At 44.6% G+C, this 25,052-nt stretch overlaps 1 protein-coding gene across 4 annotated transcripts in view; it reads right to left on the reverse strand.

Moving 5' to 3' along the window:
* The window catches only part of Kiaa0355 (KIAA0355 ortholog), a 121,753-nt gene that overhangs the window by 22,590 nt on the left and 74,111 nt on the right, over nt 1-25,052 (reverse strand). For all 4 annotated transcript variants that reach the window (XM_008839442.2, XM_029566631.1, XM_008839444.3 and 1 more), the window contains exons 4-8: nt 20,385-20,525; nt 19,358-19,453; nt 19,072-19,233; nt 17,105-17,263; nt 6,443-6,540 (exon numbers count right to left, since the gene is read on the reverse strand). In XM_008839442.2, the coding sequence (XP_008837664.1) occupies nt 6,443-6,540; nt 17,105-17,263; nt 19,072-19,233; nt 19,358-19,453; nt 20,385-20,525 (656 nt within the window). The remainder of the gene's footprint in view (nt 1-6,442; nt 6,541-17,104; nt 17,264-19,071; nt 19,234-19,357; nt 19,454-20,384; nt 20,526-25,052) is intronic.

Genomic DNA, 25,052 nt, shown 5'->3' on the forward strand with positions numbered 1-25,052 from the left:
TATTCAATTGTGAACCTAAAAATTTACAGTCAATTTTGAAAGAGATGCATCTTTGCTCTGGAAATTGTTATTGAATATGTTAATGCTCTAATGAAATGCTTCTAATCATGTGGTTATTAAGTAATTTTAAGAAAAAAAAAGTATACAGCATCTAACTGACAAATCTCTAAGTCTTCTTAAAACCTTGGACCCATACTTAGATAAAAATCCCAACTCCCTCAAGACCCAGGAAGTCTTGACTTGTGCAGTTCCCTTCACCAGTGTCTCTAACCATGACCCCAGACCTCTGTGAGTGCTGTTCCGTCCACCTGGCTTCCCCCAAATGCTCTCATCTCAAAGACCATATCCTCGAAGAGATGCCTTCTGACTAACCTCACCATCCAAAATAGGGCCCTCCTCGTCCTTCCCCTCATATACTTGTCAGTGTTTGAGCTCATCTTTGATGCATGCTTTCCTCTCCTCTCCATTACAAAGATGTCAAACTGTATGGAAAGAAGGGCCGTGTCTGTCTCACTCATGACTGACTTCCCAGAGAAATGTTCGGTATATAACAAGCATTCAGCAAATATTTTTTAAAGAAAGAACAGATAAGCAGCTTAAATACATAGAAAGCTACAGTTTAAAAATGTAAGTATGCCCCCGTTGCCTAGACAGGGTCTAATTCAGTCATCTAGTCTGGCCTGGAACTTGCTTTGAGAGAAAGCTAGTGTCAAACTCATGACAATCCTCCTCCTTCAGCCTCTTCAGTGGAAGGAATTAACAAGTGGGAACCATCATGCTTGGCTATACTATTTCTTTAAGGGAAAAAATTACCGGGCAACTGGACACTAAAAGCAAAGCATACAATATAATAAATCTTTTTTTTTTTTTTTTAAGACAGGGTCTCCCTGTAGCCCCAGCTGTACTGGAACTCACTATGTAGACCAGGTTGGCCTTGAACTCACAGGGATCCACCTGCCTCTGCCTCCATGGTGTTGGGATTAAAGGTGTGTGCCACCACGCCCAGCAATAAATCTTTTTTTTAAGGATCCTCTTTTGTTATGCTTTAGATAAGCTCTCACTGTGTAGTTCAGGCTCGTATCAAACTCATGAACTTCCCGCTTCAGCCTCCTGAATACTAAGACTACAAGAATGAGCCCCAACTCCTAGCCTGTACATAATACATTTTGTTTGGTTTTTAATTTTTTTTTCCTTTTTTTTTTTGGTCTTTTTGAGACAGGGTCTCCCTGTAGACCCAGCTGTCCTGGAACTCACTATATAGACCAGGCTGGTCTTGAACTCACAGAGATCCGACTGCCTCTGCCTCCCAAGTGCTGGGATTAAAGGCATGTGACACCACGCCCAGCTTTTTTTCCTTTTTTAAAAATTTATTTATTTTATGTGTATGAGTGTATTGCCTGCATGTATGTGAGTGCACCCGTGTTGTGCAATGTTGCAGAGGTCAGAAGAGGGCTTTGGATTCCCCTGGAACTGGAGTTAAGGATGTTCATAGCTGTCATGTGGGTGCTGGGAATCAAACCCAGGTCCTCTGCAAAAGCAGTCAGTGCTCTTAACTGCTGAGCCATCTCTCCAGGCCCTAAATTTTTAAATTTATATTATTCATTTGTGTGTGTGTACGCATATGTGCACATGGACATGGAAGTCAGAAAACAACTTGTAGGGGTTAGTTCTCTCCTTCTACCATGTGAATCCAGGGACTGAACTCAGATCATCAGGTTTTGCAGCAAGCACCTACTGAGCTATCTGGCCAGCCCTTGTTTTTTTTATCTCTCTGTGTGTGTGTGTGTGTGTGTGTGTGTTTTAAGGCAGGGTGTCAAGTAGTCCAGGCTGGCCTTGAACTGCCTTGAATTCCTGAACCTCCTGCCTCTGATTCTCAACTGCTAAGATTTTATATATATATTTAACTTTTTAGTTAGCATACAAAACAATTTATTTCTTTTTTAAGATTTATTTTATTATTTTCTTTTTTAAAAAAAGCATTTCTTTGCTGGGGTGGGGGGAGGATTGTGTATGCACAAGAGTGTAGATGTCTGTGAAAGCCAGAAGAGGGTATTGGATCCCCTGGAGAGGAAATTAGAGGCATTTGTGAGCCACCCAACAGCAGGTACTGGGAACAGTTGTTAGCTGCCATGTGGGTGCTGGGATTTGAACCCGGGTCGTCTGCAAGAACAGTGTTCTTAACCGCCGAGCCATCTCTCCAGCCCCTTATTTTATTATTTTCATGTGTGAAAATAATACGCACGAGAGTGTCAGATCCCCAGAGCTGGAGTTCTGTAGTTATAGGTGGTCATGAGTGCTGGGAATCGAACTTGGGTTCTCTGCAAGAGAACTGAGCAACTTTTCCAGTCCCATATTTTTTTTAACTTTATATTTTATTTATTTTTATTTTATGTGTGTGATTTGCCTGCATGTATGTAAGTGTACGACATGTGTTAAATGACCGCAGGGGCCAGAAGAGGTCACTGGATTGAGCCCCAAGGAACTGGCATTCTAGACAGTTGTTAGCTACCCTGAAAACTGAACCTGGGTTCTCTGCAAGAGCATTAAGTGCTCTTAACTGCTGAGCCATCTCTCCAGTCTCTTTTTCTTAAACACACAAACACACACGCACACACACACAAACCTTTATTACTATTGTGTGTATGGGTGCATGTGCCAATCACACATGTAGAGGTAACAACTTTGTGGTTCTTGCCCACTTTTACATGGGTCCAGGGAATCAAACTCAGGCTGTCACACACACTCTACTCACTGAGCAAGTGCTCTATTCACTGAGCCATCTTGCCAGCCTGCATGCTTTGGTATGGGATTTCATATATTCATATCATTGTACTTTGCCTCTTCTTTAGCTCCTCAGTTCTCCTTGTCCCTCTTAACAGATTATTTTCTGCTTTATGTTGTGCTACCAAATACGTATCACAAAGTAAATTATTACTCGTATGACGGAGTCTCCTTTATGTAGCCCATGCTGGCTTCAAACTCAGCAGCCCTCCTGCCAGCTTCCCAAGTGCTGGAATTACAGGTGTGTACAACTACAGCTGTCTGAATAAATTCTAGACATTTTTGCTAATAATTATTTCTCCAAAGATGAAGTAAAGCAATCACACTTCATTTTTTCCAGTAAGAACATTCAAAATATAACTCTACCCTCAAAATCTGAAATACTCAAAAATTCACAACTTTCCACATCAACTGACAATACAAGTGGAAAATCCCAACCCTGAATTCAAGTGTGAGGCCACAGTGCAAACTCAGGAGCACTAAAAGCATTGTATAAAATTACCTTTAGCTGCTGGTGCACACCTATAGTCCCAGCACTCAGGAGGCAGAGGCAGGTGGATCTCTGTGAGTTCAAGGCCAACCTGGTCTACATAGTGAGTTCCAGGACAGCTGGGGCTACAGGGATATCCTGTCTCAAAAAGACCAAAATACAACAACATAAAATTACCTTTAGCCTAGGTATCTAAGAGACATAAATGAGTTTTGGGTTTAGATTTCAGTTTCATTACCAAAATACTTCATTATATCCATATGCAAACAATTAAACAACAAAAACCAAATCAAAAATCAACTGGAATATGAAACTCTTCTGATCCACAGCATTTCAAGGTAAGGGATACTCAATCTTTAATTTCAAAGAGAAAGAAAAGGAAAAAGAAAAAAAAAACAAAACAAAAAACCAGACCCAACCCACCTTGTAAGTTTGCATCATTACCAAACACAGACAGCAGAGGGAACCTTTGCAAGGAATTAGTCTATGAGACCTTTTTTCATGGAGGTGCAGTGAACATGTTGGATAAAAACGACCAGTTTACTATTAGCTGTTACATTCACCCAATTATATAAAAGTTCCATCTGCTTTCCTCAAAATGAGAATCCTGATAAAGTTTAATTTTTTCAATGAGCTAGGCATGGTAACACACATGTATAATCCTAGCACTTGGGAAGTGAAAGCAAGAAGAATCAGGAATTCAAGGTCATCCTCAGCTACATAGTGGCTCCCTGTCACAGAGGAAAAAAAAAAAGCATGGCCAGGTGTGGTGGCACATGTCTTTAGTCCCAGCACCCGGGAGGCAGAGGCAGGTGGATCTCTGTGGGTTCAAGGCCAGCCTGGTCTACACAGTAAGTTCCAGGCCAGCTGGGGCTACAGGGAGATCCTGTCTCAAAAAGACAAAAAAAAAGAAAAAAAAAGAAAAACCAAAACAAATATTTTTAAATGAGAATTTGAATTGGAAAACTAAATTAGGAATTCATTGCAAAATCTTATATAAAAGCTTTTAATTTATTGTTTCATAGAAATTAAGATATATATTTTGTGTATACACACATTAATTTCAGGAAATTATTGCACCTCAACAACCAAATTCTTATTCTTAATTTATTTATTCATTTATTTATTGTTTTTTTTTTTTTTGAGACAGGGTCTCACTACACAGCCATGGCTGACCTGGAACTTGCTGTGTAGACCAGGCTGGCCTCCAACTCACAGAGATCCGCCTGCCTTTACCTCCCATGTACCGAGATTAAAGGCCTGCACCACCAGGCCCAGTCCAAATTATTTCTTTTATATTTTTGTATTTACTTTGTGTGTGTGTGTGTGTATGTGTGTGTGCACGCATGTGCGTACATCATGGCAGGCAAGTGGAGATCAGTAGACTTGGCTGGAGTCAGTTCTCTTCTTCCCCTATGTGGGTTCTAGGGATTGAACTCAAGCTGTCAGAGCTGGCATCAAGTACCTTTACCTGCTAAGCCATCTTGCCAACCTGCTAATCATTTTTTAAATATTTCATGTATATGGGGCTGGAGAGATGGCTCAGCAGTTAAGAACACTGGTTGTTCTTGCAGAAGACTCAGGTTCAAATCTCAGCACCCACATGACAGCTAACAACTGTCCAAAACTCCAGTCCCAGGGGAACCGACAGCCTCTTCTGTCCTCTGCGGGCATTGCATGACACAGGTGCTCTAACACACATGTAGGCAATACACTCATACACATAAAATAAAAATAATAAAGTATTAAAAAAATTTTCATGTATAAGCCAGGTGTGGTGGCGCATGCCTTTGATCCCAGTACTTGGGAGGCAGAGGCAGGCAGATTTCTGTGGGTTTGAGACCAGCCTGGTCTACATAGTGAGTTCCAGGCCAGCTGGGGCTACAGGGAGATGCTGTCTCAAAAAGGAAAAAAGAAATTCATTTATTTTTATGTGTGTGCTTGCATGAATTTATGAGTACATATGTGTAGCTCACAGAAGCCAGAAGAGGGCATTGGATTTCCTGGAACTAGAGTAACAGACAATTGTGAGCTACCATGTGGATGCTGGAAACTGAATCTGTTCCTCTGAAAGAGTAGCAAGTGCTTTTAACCGCTAAACCATTTCTCTAGGCCCTCTCTAACTTTTTTGAGATGGTGTCTCACGTGTCCCAGGTTGGCCTGAAGCGGCGAAGTACTCGGGGATAATCTTGTAGCTAAGGATGGCATGGGCTTCTTATCCTCCTGTCCTCATCTCCTGAGTGCTGGGATTACAGGTGTGTACAACCAAGCTCAGTCTCATGAGAGGTGAGGCTCCAACCCATGGCTTCCTGCATTCTGGGCCAGCACTCTACCAACTGAGCTATATCCCAGCCCAACAACACCAATTTTTATGCACATTTCAAGAACAAATCATTTCAAGGATAAATCCCTAAAGGTAGAACTTTGGAACTGCTGAGGTCATGCCCCTTATTTTGGCTTTAAACTATTCTCCAAAAAAGCCTGTGTAATTAATTTACTGTGCATTTAACAACCTCTGTGCCCGTTTCTGTAGCCTAGCTCAAACCAGTATCATCCAATATTTTGTTATTCTAAATCAATTTAATATTTTAGGCAAGAATCACTGTGTTAGGTTATGTATGTTTTTCATCTATTTGTTGATCATCTATCTTTTTTTCTGACTTAACTGGTCATATCCCTGGCCCGCTTTCCTTACTGATTTATAGAAGCTTATTTTCCTCAAAAAACATAAACTATGAATAATGCTTTATCTACTTGAAGTGCTATGAAATGAAAAAAGGCTTTCTTGTCCCCGGATTTGCCAAGACACTGGGTAAATGATGATGATAACTCAAGATCAGCAGGGTTGTGGCTGGAATAGACGGAAGAGAAGGAATTCTATAGTTTCTTCTCAGTTTCAGGAAACAATGTGACTTAGAAAGAAAGACACTCAAAGCTGCAGCTTCAGTAAGAAAGATAACACTGCTCACATGACCCGTTCTTCATATCCAGTTGCTTTATGGTCAGTTAAGCTATTTTTCAAATGTCTTGGATTCCTTATCACAAACCAATAATCATGACAATTATATCAACATACTCCTGCTGCCTAACTGCTATCAGCTAGCAGAGTTTATTTAAAGCAAAGCAATTCTTTCAAAGGCATGCAAATTTCAGCTTATGCTGTTAGGTTACCATGTGGATGGGACTTGAACCACAATTCTGGAGCCTTCTAAACTGATCTGGGGTGCGTAGGCTTCTTTATTTTCAATCTGTGCTGTGTCAACTACCACCTAGGAAAAAAACAAAACCGCCAGCTTTCAGTAAGAGCTTTCAAAGAGCACAAACGCCCAAATACATCCAAATACATGAGCCTGTCAGATGCTGAACGAATCCTCTGGCAGCACATCTCTGCTATGGCCAGCAAGGGGCCCCTGGAAGACAATAGCAAGTAACAATGACTGATTAGAAATAGAAACCAAATCTAACTGTGGGATCTACTGAACTTTGAAAGCATCTCTTACATTTTCCACATTGTAAATGTTATTGTAATTACAAATTACCCAAGCTAAGTGTGGTTGTATATGCCTGTAATCCCAGCACTTATGAGGCTAAAACAGGAGGATAATGAGTTTGAGGTCAGCCTGGGGTACAAAATGAGACCTTGTCTCAAAATGAAAGAAAATGAATGGGGCTAGAGAGATGGCACAACAGTTCAGAGTACATACTGCTCTTGCAGAGGACCTGAGTTCATTCCCAACACCCAAGTTGGGTGGCTCACAACCACCTGTAAATCCACCTCCTTGGGACCTGATGCCCTCTTCTGGCCTGTCAGACACTCTACTCACAGGCACAGACATACACATATTCACTTAATTAAAAGTAAAAATAAAGGGGACTAGAGAACTGGCTCAATGGTTAAGAGTGCTGGCTGCTCTTGCAGAGGACCTGGATGCAGTTCCCAACATCTACATGGCAGCTAACAACTGTCCATAACAGCAGGCCCAGTGGATCTGACACCTCTTCTGGCCTCCATAGGCATTACACACATGTGATACATATATGCAGGCAAAACACTCATACACATAAAAAATAAAAAATAATTTTAAAAATTAATACAATCTTTTAAAAATTAACTCTTTAAATGAAAGAAATAAATGAAGGAAAGAGTAAAAGAAAGGAGAAGGCAGAAGGGAAGGAGAAAGAGATGGAGGAAGGTAGAAAGGTAAAGTGCACAAACTTACTCAGATACACATATACACGTAATTTAAAAATAGGGGCTGGACCAGGCGTGGTGGTGCACGCCTTTAATCCCAGCACTTGGGAGGCAGAGCCAGGCGGATCTCTGTGAGCTCAAGGCCAGCCTGGTCTACATAGTGAGTTCCAGGCCAGCTGGGGCTACAGGGAGACCCTGTCTCAAAAACACACACAAAAAAGGGGGGGAAGGGGGCTGGAATATCTCTATTGGTACAGTAGTGGCACTTTTATCTACGGGGCAATCAACAGCTATCTAATTGGGCATAAAGTCCCCTCAATGGGAGGGACCTCATGAGTGGCACTGTAAATACAGTCAAATACACACAGCTTCCTAAGAGGTCATAGATCCTAGGGAAAACCCTATTATCTGGCAAATCACTAGACAAACGAAATTTCTTACCATATGCTAAATATGGATCCTTATATTTGCAAATGTACCGTATACCACTCATCAAAAAAGCTTCTTTTTGCAACAGATGGAGGCTACTACAGAGCTCTACAACTGGTCACACACAGAGAATATATGTCTGAGAGATGCCCAGACCTAAGTGACACAGCTACAGTGGAACATACACAACTAAGGCTCATGGAACATAGTGGAACAGGAGGTAGAGAGAACACTAACACATTCCTTAACTCTCACCAGTGAAGCTTTCTCACACAACAGAGGGAGATGCACACAGAAGGCCACAAGAGACTGCAGAGTGTAGGAGAGGAAGTACCAGGCCTAAGTACAGGCCACACTAGAGAACACAGCTTCCACCTTGAGAGAGCAGCCTGTGCTTCCACAAAAGAGCCAACCTAATCTGCCCCTGGACCTAGAGACTGATGACACGAGCAGCCTGGATGAGGGGATCTATCAGGGAGCAACACACCAGCTTATGGGACATTGGGGGTAGGGGGAGAGATATATAAGGCCTGCCCTTTCCAGCAATAAACAAGTCTGCAGCACCTCGCCTAGTGCCTGCTCTCACCTGACTCCCGGTGTCTGCATGTTGATTCCGCACCACTCACCCCCAACTCGGCCAGAACCCTTGTTCCCTGCAGTCCCTCATGGGCTGGACCCATGAGGAAACCTGCAACAGCTGGTGCCCGAACAAGATTCCTGACCCCTGGTGTTGGCAACATCCCCAACTTCGGTTCATTTGATGAGTAGGCCCCGGGTTTCATCTGTCCCTTTGGCTCCTCGAGGGTGAGCAAGTGGCCCCCTCCTCTGACCCCTCTACCCTGTTTGTCATATTTGTTGTTAAATCAGGAAGGCACACTCCGCTGCATGGTCCCGAAGCCCACGTCGACATTTTTTACTCCTTGGCTTGTCCCGGTGAATTCACATAAGGGCTGATCCACCCCGAACTCAGAGCCCAGACTTCAGGTCATCCTGTTGCCTGTCCCGGAGACACCGTGTGAGCATACAGCCGAAGGTGTCACAGCCTTCGGAAGTCCCTCACTAAGCACAAGACATTTGGATCTGATACACTCTCTCATACTCGGAGTTCCAACAGGTTTCCTCCAAGTCTGATCTGGCCTTTAACCTGGCAGTCAAACTGCGCACTCAAGCTAGAAGAACCTTCAATAGAGAACCCAACGCTATTGTGCTCCCCTTTCCCCTCCGAAAGCTACAGGCACTCTGGGCTAATTTCGTAAGTTTTACCCAACACTATTTTGCTCCCCTTTCCCCTCCGAAAGCTACAGGCACTCTGGGCCAATTTCGTAAGTTTTCAGACCATGATGTCAGGCTTTCCTGGCACCACTGACAATCACCTGCCCCAAGATAAAAGAACTCAGGCCCTTCTCACATTGCCGCTTGAAGTTAAGCCCACAGCACTCCTTCCCCAATTCCCCAAGCGACCATTGCCTTTTCAGACACTAATAAGAACAACTCTGGGGTCCTGATACATCGCCCTTGAAAAAAGGACATCACCCACATCGTCCCTAATCCTGGCTCTGTCCAGTTGGGAGAACTTCTTGCTATACTTAAGGCTTTAGCAGAGTGCCAGGACGAACCCCTAAATCTCTTTTCTGATAGCACTTATGCTGTTCAGGTCGCTAAGGTCATCGCCTTTTCTCATGTTAAAAACTCCTCCATGCCACTCCACCTCACTATGGTCAACCTACAGGAATGCCTAGAAAATAGAAGTCACCCATGGTATGTCTCACATATCTGCTCACATACCGCCCTTCCTGGAATCCTAACTCAGGGGAATGCTGCCACAGATGCCATTATCATGACAGTCCATTCTAGACTGTTAGAACAACAAGCAAGAGCTTTACATCAACAATTCCACCTGTCCCCTCAGAGTATTCATAAACTCCTCCCAGAAATCCCCATGTTCCAATGCAAGCACCTTGTCCGCTCATGTACTACCTGTGCCTGCTTATGCCTCTCAGGCCCCTTAACAGGGGAGGAGTGAATCCCTGTGGTTTGACACCCAATGCCATCTGGCAGATGGAATGACTCACTACCCCCCATTTGGGAAATTGAGATTCATTCACGTTATAGTTGACACATGCTCCTCCCTTACTTATGCTTTAGCTCTCTCAGGGGAAAAGACTATACATGCCATTAAAGCTATAAAGTCTGCCATGTTAATCATGGGCATACCCTGGGTGCTTAAGACTAATAATGGGCCTACTTATTCCTCTCAAGAATTCAATAAATTGGTTTCCTCCTGGGAACTCAAACATATCTTTGGTATTCCCATAACCCACAAGGACAAGCCATTGTTGAAAGGACCAACAGGACACTTAAGTTCCTCCTGGCTAAAAGCCCCTCGGCTGAGGCCAAATGCAACCCTCACCTGGCTCTAACTGAGGCTTTGTTCCACCTTAATTCCCTCATGTTTGACAAGCGGTGTCTCAGTCCAGCATACAAACATTGGTCCTTCTTGCCTCGGGCTACGCCTCTGCCACTAGTTAGGTGGAGGGATCCTATTTCATCCCTATGGCAGAAACCAGCCCCCATCCTGACAAGAGGACGAGGATATGCTTGTATTTTTCCACAGAATGCTAGGACCCCCATCTGGATTCCATTGAGAGACATCCAACCAGTGACGGAAGCCCATCTGGAGACCAGGCCCAACTGCGAGTTTGATAAGCCATGACATCCTTTTCCGGCTTCGTCATCCTTGGCACCCTTTTGTCCTTTGGCTGGGCTTCTCCCCAGGCTTCAGATCTCTGGGCACTGGTCCCCTTATCACCTCTGATCCTCCCTGTAGATGAACAGTCACCTGCTTTCCCAGTTCTCTTTACTACTAATGAATCCCTTGGTCTACCCAGCATGGAACTGATTCATGTGTCCATTCCCATAAATGGCACATCGCCTTGCAGGATCGCTCTTCTTCAGCCCAGTCCTTAACCCTTCCTCCCCTAATGTCTCTCACCATCACTCCCTCTTTAACATCACAACAGGTGACTTCCATAAAAACTGGAGCCAGGGCTCCTTATGGGGCCTCAAAATCTGGTCTCCCTTAGTAAAAGACACTTCTGAGACTACAGTGTCCTTCGTGCCCCCGGGGCCACCACCCCTCCCCCCCAAGGGTCAGGTGTCCTCCATGGACCCAAGTGCCCTCCCACCCATAAACTTCCCACCACATTGCGCTTTCCTATTCCATGGGAACACTGCCTCCCGCTCACCCCTGGAGATATGCTCCCCTTTACAGATTATTTACTCTTGGGCATCAAAGTCTTAATTCTTTTCTTGCTCATAAAATGCTTTGTTCTACGCTTCTGCAGACAAAACCAAGTAAATTACTCAGTGTATCAGGTTCTCAAGACGCTCCAGGATCCAGACTTCGACCCCCCACCAGGTCTGGCAGGTCTGGGCTTGCTGACATCCGAGAAGCGGCTGTGTAACTTCTTGCCCTTCTCCTCCCTCACATGGTCACGCCAGAGGTCACACCCTTCAAGGGCCGATAGTCAATGACAGGTAAGATCCTGATGGTCAGGACGACCTAAGACAGGCACAGTCCATCAAGCTGGGTGCCCTCTGAGGTGGGGTCAACTATGTCGAGGCAAAGAACCTCGGTTCCCACTGACCTTTCTATAATAAAAAGGGATGGATATGTAGGAGAGGAAGTGCCAGGCCTAAGCACAGGCTGCACTAGAGAACACAGCTTCCACCTTGAGAGCATGGCCCGTGCTTCTGCAAAAGAGCCAACCTAATCTACCCCCGGACCTAGAGACTGATGACACGAGCAGCCTGGATGAGGGAATCTATCAGGGAGCGACACTCCAGCTTATGGGACACTGGGGGTAGGGGGAGAGATATATAAGGCCTGCCCTTTCCAGCAATAAATGAGTCTGCAGCACCTCGCCCAGTGCCTGCTTCCATCCGACTCCCGGTATCTGTGTGTTGACTCCGTGCCGCTCACCCCCACCTTGGCCAGAACCCTCGTTCCCTGTGGTCCCTCGTGGGCTGGACCTGTGAGGAAACCTGCAACAGCAGTGTCCGTGTCCCTGGATAGGATTCCTACATTAAACCTCACCTCAGGGGCCACTGCAGAAGAGGGAGCGGAAAGACTGTAAGAGCCAGGGTTGATGCATGAACATAAGGAAAGAGAGGCTTTCAGGTCACTGGGAACTTGTTCATATGACATAGCAACAATGGTGTCAGCATGCACAACACCCATGTCAACTCAATCAGGCCAAACCCAGCACATAATGAGGGAAATGGGCAGCAGGCCCCAACCCTAGCCAAAGAAGTATTGGCAACTGATTACTGCTGGGTGAGGGAGAATAGATAGTCTTTAGGGAAATGACTCTTAAACAGGCTAACTACACTCCAGGGGATGAACTTGCACTGAGGGACATCTGGGTACAAATGTTTGACCAGATAGGACTTAACAAATATGACAGAATGCATGAAATCCGGTGAGGCGAGGGCCATGGGGGGGGGGCATGGATGGGGGATGGGGTCTAAATTTGATTAGTATCTATTATATGAACTGCATTAAAAACGCAATAAAAATGTTTTTTAAAAAATAGGAACTGGAAGCTGGGCATGGTGGCGCACACCTTTAGTCCCAGCACTCAGGAGGCAGAGGCAGGTGGATCTCTGTGAGTTCAAGGCCAGTCTGGTCTACATAGTGAGTTCCAGGCCAGCTGGGGCTACAGGGAGAACCTGTCTCAAAAAGACCCCCCCAAAAAAGGGAATTGGAAAACAAAACAAAACAAAACAAGGAGGGCTAGAGAAGGGTTTCTGTGGTTGACACTTGCTGCTCTTCCAAAGGATCCGGTTTGGTTCCCAGCACCCACAGGCAGGTCACAACCATCTGTAACTCCATATTCTGTCTCTGTGGGCACCAGGCACACAGGTGGTACACACACATAAAGGCAGGCAAAAACTCATACACACACACAAAAAAAGTAAATAAAAATTAAGTGTTTTAGGCTGGGCGTGGTGGCGCATGCCTTTAATCCCAGCACTTAGGAGGCAGAAGCAGGAGGGTCTTTGTGAGTTCAAGGCCAGCCTGGTTTACATAGTGAGTTCCAGGACAGCTGGGGCTACAGGGAGACCCTGCCTCAAAAAGACAAAATAAATTAATAAAATAAAATAAATAAAATAAAGTTTTTGGTTCATTTGACAGGGTCTCCCTATAGCCCCAGCTGGCCTGGAACGATGTAGATCAGGCTGGCCTTGCTTTCACAAAGGCCTGCCTACCTTTGCCTCTTGAGTGCTGGGATTAAAGGCATGTGTCACCATGTCAGTTGGTTTTTTTTCTTTTTGAGACAGGGTCTCCCTGTAGCTCCAGCTGTCCTGGAACTCACTATGCAGACCAGGCTGGCCTGGAACACAGAGAGATCTGCCTGCCTCTGCCTCCCAAGTGCTGGGATTAAAGGCTTGTGTCTCCACACCCAGCTTTTTTTTGGTCTTTTTGAGGCGGTCTCCCCTGTATCCCCTGCTGTCCTGGAACTCACTGTGTAGACCAGGCTGGCCTTGAACTCACAGAGATCTACCTGCCTCTGCCTCCCAAGTGGCAGGATTAAAGGCCTGTGCCACCATGCCTGGCTGTTTTTTGTTATTTTTTTTTCTTTTTTGAGACAGGTTCTCCCTGTAGCCCCAGCTGTCCTGGCACTATGTAGACCAGGCTGGCCTTGAACTCACAGAGATCCTCCTGCTTCTGCCTCCCAAGTGCTGGGATTAAAGGCGTGCGCCAACACACCTGGCTGTTTTTTGTTTTTTAAGAGACAGGGTCTTAACATATAGCATAGGCTGTCCTGGAACTCACTATGTAGCCCAGGATGGCCTTGAACGCATGATGCTCTAGACTACAGGTGTGAGCTACCACAACAGGCTACAAATCAGAAGTTGATGAAACTTTAAAAAAAAAAATATTTTATTTATCATTTTATTTTATATGTATGAGTGTTATGCCTGCATGTAAGTAAGTGCACCTGTGCTGTGCAATGCCCGTGGAGAACAGAAGACGCTGTCGGATCCCCTGGAACTGGAGTTATGGACAGTTGTTAGCTGCCATGTGGGTGCTGGGATTCAAATCCGGGTCTTCTGCAAGAACAGTCAATGTTCTTAACTGCTGAGTCATCTCTCCAGCCCCGATGAAACTTTTTTTAAAAGATTATTTTATCCTTGGGGCTGGTAAGATGGCTCAGTGGATAAGAACACTTGTAGGTTTGATTTCTAATACCCACATGGCAGTTCACAAACATCGGTAACTCCAGTTCCTAGGGATCTGACACCCTTTTCTGGCCTCCAGGGGTACTGCACACACATCGTACACTTATATGAGGCAAAACACTCATATAAAAACAATAAAAATAAGAAATAAAACGGAATGGCTTCAGGACAGTCTCCTTTCAAAGATTTCCCTTTTGTGGAAACTCTTCTACATAGATGACAAAGTATACTATGTAATCTATAGAGTCTGATAAAGCAATGAGTATGTTTTCTACTAATTAAAATAATTTTCACTTTCAGAGAGATGGCTCAACAGTTAAGAACACTGTTCTTCCAGAAGACCCGAGTTCAAATCCCAGTACCTACATGGCAGCTAACAACTGTCCGTAACTCCAGTCCCAGGGGATCCAACAGCCTTTTCTGACATCTTCGGGCATTGCATGACATGGGTGCACTTACCTACACGCAGGCAATACACACATACACATTAAAAAAAAAAAAAAAAGAATTTCACTTTTGTGTAACCCCAGCAGTAGGGATATTGAGGCAGGGGTACATAGTGAGTTCCACACCAGCCTGGGCTATATAGCCAGACCTGTCTCAACAAAAGAAAACAAAACAAGATCCAAAACACAACAGCAACAAAAAAGAATTTCATTAAAACAAGGATGTGCTGGATAGCTTTAGTATCACCTTGACACACCTGGGTTGAGGGAGCCTCAATTCAGGAATTGCCTCCATTGAACTGGCCTTTAGCCATGTCTGTGGGGCATCTTGATTGTTGAGTGATGGTGGGAGGGCCTAGCCCACTGTGGATGGTGCTATCCCTGGGCAGGTGGGTCTCTGTTATGTAAGAAAGTAGGCTGAGCAGGAGCCAGGGAGCAAGTCAGTAAGCAGCGATCCTCCATGGCCTGTGCTCCAGCTCCTGTTCCAGGTTCTTGCCCTGAGTTCCTACCTTGGGCTCCCTGATGAACTGTGACCTGGGAGATGTAAGACAAATAAACCTTTTCCTCCCCAAGTTGGTAGTGGTCAGAATGTTTTGTCACAGCAACGGAGAAACAAGCTAGAACAAAGAATAAAACTTTTTGAGGGTCTGGAGAGATGGCTCAGCAGTTAAGAACACTGACTGTTCTTGCAGAAGACCTAGGTTCAAATCCCAACACCCACATGGCAGCTAACAACTGTCTGTAATTCCAGTTCCAGGGGATCTGACAGCCTCTTCTGTTCTCCACGGGCACTGCATGACACGGGTGCACTTACCTACATGTAGGCAATATACACATACACATAAAATTAAAAAAAAAAATAAATTAAAAAAAAAACTTTTTGAGAAAGGATCTTCTATAGCACAGGTTGTCCTGGAACTAGCCAAGGCTAGCCTCAAATTTATACCAATCCTGGACTCAGCCTCCCAAGTGCTGGGATTACAGGTGTGAGTCATCATGCTTGGTTTTAAAACCACATCTGTATTTCAGAAGGGGTCAACCTGCTCAAAGTTGCTTAACATGATTCCAAATACAGCTTCTAGTGGTGATTTCCACTGCTAACAAGAGTTCTCACAGCTGGGCCTTCAGGAAGTTCTTCCTGTCTGAGGAATCAGCCTTTGTTGGACCCGTCAGGTGTTTCCTCTCTCCTCTTACTCCTGTGACCATGATCCTAAAGTTCTTTGTCAGCCACGAAAGGGGCCCTGCAATCAGTGGATAAGGAACTAAGTTTTTTCTGGGCTCTATGATCAAACTTCTTTATTCTTCCCTTAGCTTACAATATTTTCTCAAAATAGCCTTTTCCTGATTACACACTGTTCTTTTCATCTTCTTCTTTTTTTTTTTTTTTTGGTTTTTTTGAGACAGGGTCTCCCTGTAGCCCCAGCTGTCCTAGGACTTACTATGTAGACCAGGCTGGCCTTGAACTCACAGAGATCTGCCTGCCTCTGCCTCCCGAGTGCTGGGATTAAAGGCATGTGTCACCACGGGCTCTTTTTATCTTTTTGAGACAGTCTCCCTGTAGCCCAGCTGGCTTACAACTCCCTATGTAGACCAGGGTGGCCTTGAACTCACAGAGATCTGCCTGCTTCTGCTTCCCAAGTGCTGGGACTACAGGTGTGCAGCACTGTGTCCAGCATATGCTGTGTTCTAAGGAACACACTGCCATGGCTCCCAGCTTCAGAGAAATAGTCTCAGGGATCATGGCTCAGTCTGAAGGTAGTGGTCTTTTCTCCTTTAGCAGAGTGTCTCTTGTTTACTACTTCTCTTGGGGATTCCTACACTGAAGCAAAGGAACACAGCCTAAGCCACCTTGTGGACAGATCTTCACCTGGTGCAGACCGGTGGCCTGAACTGGGCCACCAGAGCCCCTAATCTGCACAAAACAAGAGTTTTGTGCAGATTATCATCACAGTTACGCCTTCCACAAATAAGAAATTGGACTATAAAGAGCTCTGTAATCTTTGAAATCTCAAATTAGCTTTCTCTAACATGACTGAAATGCTCTTCTTTTCAAGAAGGAAACATTTATGACAAGGTGGAATCAAGTACCTAAGGCTACACGGGTCAATGGTACCAGACAAAAAAACTAACAGTAATTTCAGATGCTGAGCTCCTGACTCTGCCTTAGAAAGCTTTTGTTGTTTTCATTTTCTTTGGCAGGTAAGAAGAACAAATTACTGTGCTGAAGTTGGTATTGCAGACAGAGCTAGGCAGAGCACTAGGACAGGAAGTGATTGGATTGGGACCCTGCTTATCCTAGCACCAGTCAGAGGAGGGCTGGAGAAAGTAAAATGGGCTGACAGCAGAAAAATGAGAGGAGTGGGCTTGAGAGCTGGTGCAGCCATTAAAGAAAGGCTCAGGCTCACAACCTAAAAGATAGAAAATGAGGACTAAGCCACACAAAGATCAAAGTGAGGGACTGTACGCAGTCCTTTCACACGTGTGCTCACCACAGGCTTTCCCTCACCCTCACGCACTCACCAGTCCAGCTTGGCCAAACAGTAGTTGCACAGCAGTCTTGCAGGCACCCCGCCAGGTAGATGGACACACCTGGTTGAGTACTTCTGTCACAGGAAAATCATCTCTAGGTGTGAGTCCATTGTAGCAGCCTGCTTCCTTGATGAGCTGTAACATTGTGTGCTAAAATTGACAAGAGAGAGGAGAGCTCATGCCTTAAGACTCAAAAATTTGTAAGGCTCCAAAATTTATAGAAATGAACTTACATGTTGCCATCTTTAAGAGAAAGGCATTCTGGGAAACACCCAAACACTTGAGGTTTTTTAAAATAAAGGAATAAAATATGTTTATTAAGTACACTACAAGGGGCAGTAGGCTGGGCAATGACAAGAGAATTGTCCACCTGTATTTCTTAACTTACTATTGTAAGTTAACCCCCAAAATGTTCTCCACCCCATAAAGTAAAGAGCTAAATACAGACGCGCATGCACTAATTTACATGTGTTATCTACGCCAAGGAAAGTGCAGCATTATTTAGCAATGTTTTTGCAAGTTGGTTGAGAAATTTGGAAATTCTAAATCTCCCCCAAACAAGGAAACAAAATCAACTAGTAAAATTAAATACCAATTACGGTAGGGTGTGGTGGCACACTCATTTCCCAGCACTGGGGATGCAGAGGCAAGTGGATCTCTATGAGGTCAAGTTAGCCTGATCTATGTATCAAATTCCAGGTCAGTCAATGCTACATATAGAGACCTTGTCTTTAAAAACAAAAAGTAAATGCTGCTGGGTGTGGTGGTGCACACCTTTAATCCCAGCACTTGGGAGGCAGAGGCAGAGGCAGACAGATCTCTGTGTGTGGTCTACATAGCAGGCCAGTGGGGTTACAGGGCCGGGGTTACAGAGAGACCCTGTCTCAAAAAGACCAAAAAAAAAGTAAATGCCAATTCAAATGTCAACTTTATTTTGGATGACTATATAGTCAGGTGTGTAGGCTCTGGAATAGATTGAATAAGCCCAAGTTCCAGTCTGAAAACTTTCTAATGACCCTGTCAAATGGCGGAAGAGGGAATACCCACACCTCAATGAGATACTGTGTTAAATAAGACAATGAATAGGAAGCACTTGGCTGTAATCCCTGGCAATCATGATGATTACTTTATTACTGCAAGATTTCTGTTACTTAATTTTCAGAAAACCACCAACAAACATTAATTTTCAACAACTTCATGGTGTACTTTCCAAAACTATGATAACCATTTGAAGAAAGTTATTGTTATTATTACTATCATTATTATTATTATTTGGTCTTTTTGAGACAGGGTCTCCCCCAGATGGCCTAGAATTCACTGTGTAGACCAGGCTGGCCTTGAACTCACAGAGATCCACCTGCCTCTGCCTCTTGAGTGGTGGGATTAAAGGTGTGCACCACTGCGCCTGGCTTGAAGAAAGTTATTAATTAAAGTTTCTTAGCAAATGTCTTATTTAAATTTTTTTTAAATTTTTTATTTATTACTTTTGTTTTATGTGTGTGTATTGCCTGCATGTTAGGTAAGTGCACCTGTGTCATGCAATACCCGCGGAGGTCAGAAGAGACTGTTGGATCCCCTGGGACTGGAGTTACGGACAGTTGTTAGCTGCCATGTGGGTGCTGGGATTCGAACTGGGGTCTTCTGCAAGAACAGTCATCTCTCCAACCCCGCAAATGTCTTATTTAAAATGTCACTACAGGGTTAGAGTATGTCTGTGGTACAGAGCTTGCCTAGCATGTGTTATGTTCTGGGTTCAACCCCCTAGGACCACACACAAAAACAAAGAGACAACACAACTGTTACTGTACTGAGAAACGTCAGAGCCTCCTTCCTTGATCTCTGCCTTTTGTTTTTCAATCTTATCTTCCTTCTTCACAAGCCCCTGAGTTTCCCTTAAGAACCTTATTTCCAAGTTCAGGCTCAGTTACTGAAACCCCAGGAATCCCAGAGAAAGTTACCGTCTTAAGCTTCAGATTGTCAGCAGCCGACTCATTAAAGGAGACCCCCTTCAGGAAGTGTGATCCTATCTGCACAGGCACGGTGGGAAGCTCACACTGCATGGGCTGTGGGGGTGTCTGTCTCCGCCCCGTCTGCTGGGCTTCAGCCTCACTACAGCAGCCCTAGAAAAGGTTGAGACAGAAGAGGGAAGGTGACCCACAGCTCACCTGAGAAAACATCTGGTTTCCACAGGACAGAGTGAACGCCTCCCACACCTCCCAGAGCCACTAGGTAGGAGAAGTATACCTGCAAACTTGCTTCGATGGCCTTGGGATTCAGGTGGAAGCCAGCCTTCATTGCATATTCACAGTGGCCTAAACTTTCCAAAGCTATCTTATATGCCTGCAAATAATGTTTTTCAAAAATCAGGATTATATAGCACACTGGAAGAGGACAAAGTCTAATAAAAATAGGAATTTTAAATTTCTACAGTTGAGGGGTAGAGTAGATCTTGAGAAGTTAGGTGAGCAGTGAGGGGGTGAATATGATAATAGATTGCATGCATGTACAGCATTCTCAAAGAACAAAAAGACTGTAAGAAAAAAATTTCAAAATAAATAAATCTTTAAAATGGGGGTGGGGGCTGGAGAGATGGCTCAGTGGTTAAGATCACTGGCTGTATTTGCAGAGGACCCAGGTTTGGTCCACAGCACCCACTTGGTAGCTCACAACCTTCTGTTAACTCCAGTTCAAGGGCTCTAACACCCCCTTCTGGTCTCATTCGAGCACATATGGTGCACACACACACATGCAGGCAAACATTCACACACATAAAATAAAAATAAAAATTTTAAAGAATTTTCTAGTTATTGGGCCCAGGTTCAATTCCCAGCACCCATATGGTGGCTAACAACCATCTGTAACTCCAGTACCAGGGGATCTGTTGCCTTTTTCTGACCTCTATGGACACTGCACGACAAGGGCACACATACCTACATGCAGGCAACAAATTCATACACAGAAAATAAAAATAGTAAATAAATTTTTTTTTTTTTTTTTTTGGCCGGGCATGGTAGTGCACACCTTTAATCCCAGCACTCGGGAGGCAGAGGCAGGCAGATCTCTGTGAGTTCAAGGCCAGCCTGGCCTACATAGTGAGTTCCAGGACAGCTGGGGCTACAGGGAGACCCTGCTTCAAAAAGGAAAAAAAGAAAAAGAGGAGAATTGCTACTTTATTACCCTTTTTAACTGGTCTAACACTGGTCTAACATCGGAACTTTAATTCATTGGTGAAATCATTTAGGTATCCATATGGCAGCTTTGAAAAACTTACCTGTAAAGCACTGTCGATTTTTATATTCAGTTCTTTTAGCTGGTGCTCAGGAATTGCTGCACTTTGAGAACAAAAGAGTTGTTGAACTTCAATTCCTGCCAGGCGTCCATCACAGCCTCTTTCTCTTAATCTAGATGTTGCCTAAAACATAAATAGTAACTAGTAGGTAAAGGAGGATGCTATAAAGTTACTAGGAAAATAAAAAAAAAAAAACAGCATCAGCAACAAGCCAAAGCTAAAATGAAATGATCTAAACATTAGATACAGGTCAGAGGTTCTAGATTGTTCATATTACACAGTCAGTAGTCTGAAATTTTGCAAACTTAAATTCTGGGATTTTTGTGAGACAGTCTTGCCATGTAAACCAGGCCTCAAGCTTACAGTCTTCACGCCTCAGCCTCGTAAATGCTGGGATTATAGGCCTGTGCCACTACGCAAGGCCAAATAAGATTTCTAGAGTTAATCTTCATTCTGCGAGTTCAGGGTAGGAATGTTAATATTTACAAAACTCCTCAGACTACAGGAAAACAACTAGCAGCTTCAGTGCTTTGAGGTGCAAGGCTATAGTTTCTTTTTTTTTTTTTTAAGTATTTTATTTATTATTTTTATTTTATGTGTATGAGTGTTATGCCTGCATGTAGTAAGTGCACCTATGTTGTGCAATGCCCACAGAGGACAGAAGAGGCTGTCAGATCCTGTGGAACTAGAGTTACAGACAGTTGTTAGCTGCCAAGTGGGTGCTGGGATTCAAACCCAGGTCTTCTGCAAGTACAGTCAGTGTTCTTAACCACTGAGCCATCTCTCCAGCCCCTCAAGGCTACAGTTTCACAAGTCGTAGATCACACCATTCTAACCATTCCCTGAAACCTGATGGTCTTACAGTTTAAAACCATGACTCTTGGGGCTGGAAAGATGGCTCAGCGGTTAAGAGCACTGACTGCTCTTGTAGAGGACCTGGGTGCACCCACATGGCGGCTATGAACCATCCTTAACTCCAGTTCCAGGGGAATCCAAAGCCCTCTTCTGACTTCTGCAGCACTGCATAACACAGGTGCACTTACATACATACAGGCAATACACTCATACACATGAAATAAATAAATAAAAATTAAAAAAAAACCACATGACTCTACGAATCTTCCAGAGAAATATTTAGCACATAGGGTATTCCATTAGCTATTGACAGATACCCCTGTAGGGCATAAAGCCTGGTCCCTGCTGTCCTGAGGATGATGGTCTCATAAGCCCAAAAGGTAAATAAACAGAACACAGAATTTTAAAGGGAGAAAAACATTGAGGGAAAAAAGCATGTAGTAGGAAGCATACCAGGTACTTAGAAAGAGGCATTTAGGGGGCTGGGCATGGTAGAGCACACCTTTAATCCCAGCACTTGGGACGCAGAGGCAGGTGGATCTCTGTGACGTCAAGGCCAGCCTGGTCTACATAGTGAGTTCCAGGACAGCTGGGGCTACAGGGAGACCCTGTCTCAAAAAGACCGAAAAAAAAAAAAAGAGTCATTTACGGGCCAGCACAGTGGCCTTATTCTAGAGTCAAGGCTGAACCAAGAAAACTGGAGTTTCAGACCAAACTGGTTATATAGCAAGAACCTATCTCATAAAAAGAGGCATTTAGGTTGAAAATTGAGAAGGTAATCAATGGAACTACCTGTGTGTCAAGGCCACAGATAGGTCCTAATATAGGCCAGGATCCAAGGTGAAGGATGAAATACATCCAAGGAATACCAGACAGTCCAATGCCAAATGGGAAAGTGGCCATCAAGGCAGGAGTCACACATGGCAGGACCATGCAGGTCATAGTGAAGCGTCCACACTTTACCCTAACAAAATGAGATGCAACAATGTGTGGTTTTAAAATGAGGTTAACAAGGCAGAGAGCAAAGAAGTGATGCCTCCTAAAGTAGGGTAGTGACAGCAGAGGAGAGTATCTGGAGGTGAGGCCTAGGAGGCTTTCCTAAGGGTCTAATGGGGTACAGATGCTGACAGAAAGATGAAGGATAAAGCTCAGGTCTCATGGCCCATCCTAAGATGGTGCCGCTTACCAGCATGAAGATGATCGGGGAGAAACAGTGAGTGAGAAACCAAAAGGGAGCCACTTGGGAAACCTATGAGAGGCAGCAGCTGATTTCAGGGCCTGGAGCTCACAGGAAGTGGGAGGTCACACACATCTGAGGCATCTCTCAGGAGAGGAGTAGTACAAGTCCAAAGGCTGGGTCAAGATCCCCTAAGAAGGGAACCTACTACTGAGCCTTAAGAAACTCACACTTAGAAGCTGTACTGAGCAAAGGCCAGCAAACAGGTGAAAAATGGGAAGCCCAGAGGAAAGAAGTTATTTTATTTTATTTTTTTTTTTTTGGTATTTTTGAGACAGGGTCTCCCTATATCCCCAGCTGCCCTGGAGCTCACTATATAGACCAGGCTGGCCCTGAACTCACAGAGATCTGCTTGCCTCTGCCTCCCAAGTGATGGGACTACAGGCATGAACCATCACACCTGGCGAAGCTATTTTTAAACTTGAAAACTTTCCAATTTTTTACATATATTTGGGGGGGGGCACATGTGCCACAGTGACTTTTCCGAGATCGCCTCTCCCCTTTCACTGCAAACACTTTAACCCACAGCATCATCTCTTCAACCTGTGACAAGATTTAAATGCTTTGGGTACTTCATAATGATTTTTAGTAAAAGGTGAACATTTTATGTGATTTGAGAAGAAAGCAGAGAAGGTATGACTTTTAGAATCAATAAAAAGAGTGAGAAAAAGGCAATCCCTGTAAGAGAGAAGGGAAACAGCTCGGCGCAAGGTGGACTTTCTACTGGGAGCTACTAATGTTGAGAGAAAACGCTAGGTCCCACCACAGAAGTCAGTTCCTTCAGGATGGTGGGCCTGGACTGGAAAACAAGGCATCTCTTCTGTTGTCATGAAGGAAGGAAAGGTGAGCTGGAGGTGGGCTGTGGAAGTCAAAGTGTTCTGGCCAAGAGAGGAATAGAGTGGAGCAGAGGTTCCATTTCCCAGTACGGTATGAGGGAGGGGCACAGGCTCCAAGAAGCACAGGGCAGAAAGGCACTGGGCATACAAAGGAGGTAAGGAGGTCAAGGCACCACTGGCAAGCCTTGTGTGGGGTAGATGCTCATCATCAATGATGCCAGCAGGGGGCGCACAGAAGACTAACCAGGCACTAAAGCTCTAAATGAGGGGAAAAAAAAAAAGTCAAGAGGCTGGAGCTTAGAAACCAGGAGAGTGGTGAAGCCAGATGACAGAGATCTGAATCCACACCAGCAGTCAACAGGGAAGCCAGCAGGTCCCAAACCCAACACAGCCAAGTCCTGTGAGTTCAAGGCCAGCTTGGGCTACGTAGCAAGTTACTGGCAAGTTGGGGTTACAGGGAGACCCTGTCTCAAAAACATCCCCCCCCTAAAAAACCCCCAAAAGGTGGAGTCAAGGGCTGAGTCCCTGACTCCTGCTGTGTCAACATCACTGCAGTCCAGCCCAGGACTGTGTGGACACATTTGTGGCAGTCGGGACAATTTGCAGGAGCTGGTGCTCTCCTTCTACCATGTGGATTCCTGAGACTGAACTCATCAGGCTTCGTGGCAAGTACCCACTGAGCATCCTTGCAAGCCCGAGCTACCTCTGATTTGCTTACAATTAAATTCCAGTTCTGGCTGTAGAAAAGAACTAGAGTAACTAGAGAAGGAACTGCATGCTAGGCAGGATGCCCACAGAGAGCCTAGGGACAGCCTAGCCCACCTCTAGATCAGGTCCTCAGGCGTGAGGATGTGTGGGAACCCAGAGGTCCCTAGAGAATGCTCACAGCTCGCTGGCATTTCCTCTACCCTTCTCTGATCACCATGCCATTGCATCCCACATACGATTCTCTACCACTAGTGGAGCTGTGCTGGGAAACAGCTGATCTTTCAAAAGATGAAAGACTTCATGTCAGACGGATTAACAAGAGAACAGCTCAGATCACATGCAAAGTAACTGGCAAATGAGGATCTCGGCAGTCACACCAGCAAAGTTTTAGAGTCGGCATATAGAGTACTGGGTTTCATGACAGCACTTCCACACCCTTGACACTGTACTCTGTTCCAATCCACTCCCATGGTCCTGTCCTGCCTCACACCATGCTGGCATTCCTCTTGCTGGTCCCTTTTCAGTCTCCTTCCTGTTCACCATTGCTTTCATGACACATGCATCTATTACCTTCTTTCCTCCCGCTCAAGAGCTCATCTTTCTCTCCCATGGTTCCCATTCTAGTGTCATCACATAAACACAGAGATGTGTGCGAATTTAAATCTACATTTCACATAGGAGAATAAATATGCCCTATTTGCCGTTCTGAATTTTACTTAGGAATTTTTTTCTTAATTTATTTATGAGGGGTGTGTGTGTGTGTGTGTGTGTGTATACATATGTGTGCTCGTCTGCCCACTCTACTGAGGTCAGAGGACAGCCCACAGGAATCAGTTCTCTCCTTTCATTGTATGGGTCCTGGGGATTGAACTCAGCTTGACAGATTGGTGGCAGGTGCCTTCACCTGCTAAGCCATCTTTCTGGCTGCATTCATAAAAAATTATTACTGTTCATTTTTAAAATCTCATTTATTTGGTATACTTGGGATATGCAAGATCTCTAAGCACAGAGCCT

The sequence above is a fragment of the Nannospalax galili genome, unplaced genomic scaffold (assembly GCF_000622305.1).
Source record: "Nannospalax galili isolate Female #2095 unplaced genomic scaffold, S.galili_v1.0 scaffold159, whole genome shotgun sequence".
Taxonomy (NCBI): Eukaryota; Metazoa; Chordata; class Mammalia; order Rodentia; family Spalacidae; genus Nannospalax; species Nannospalax galili.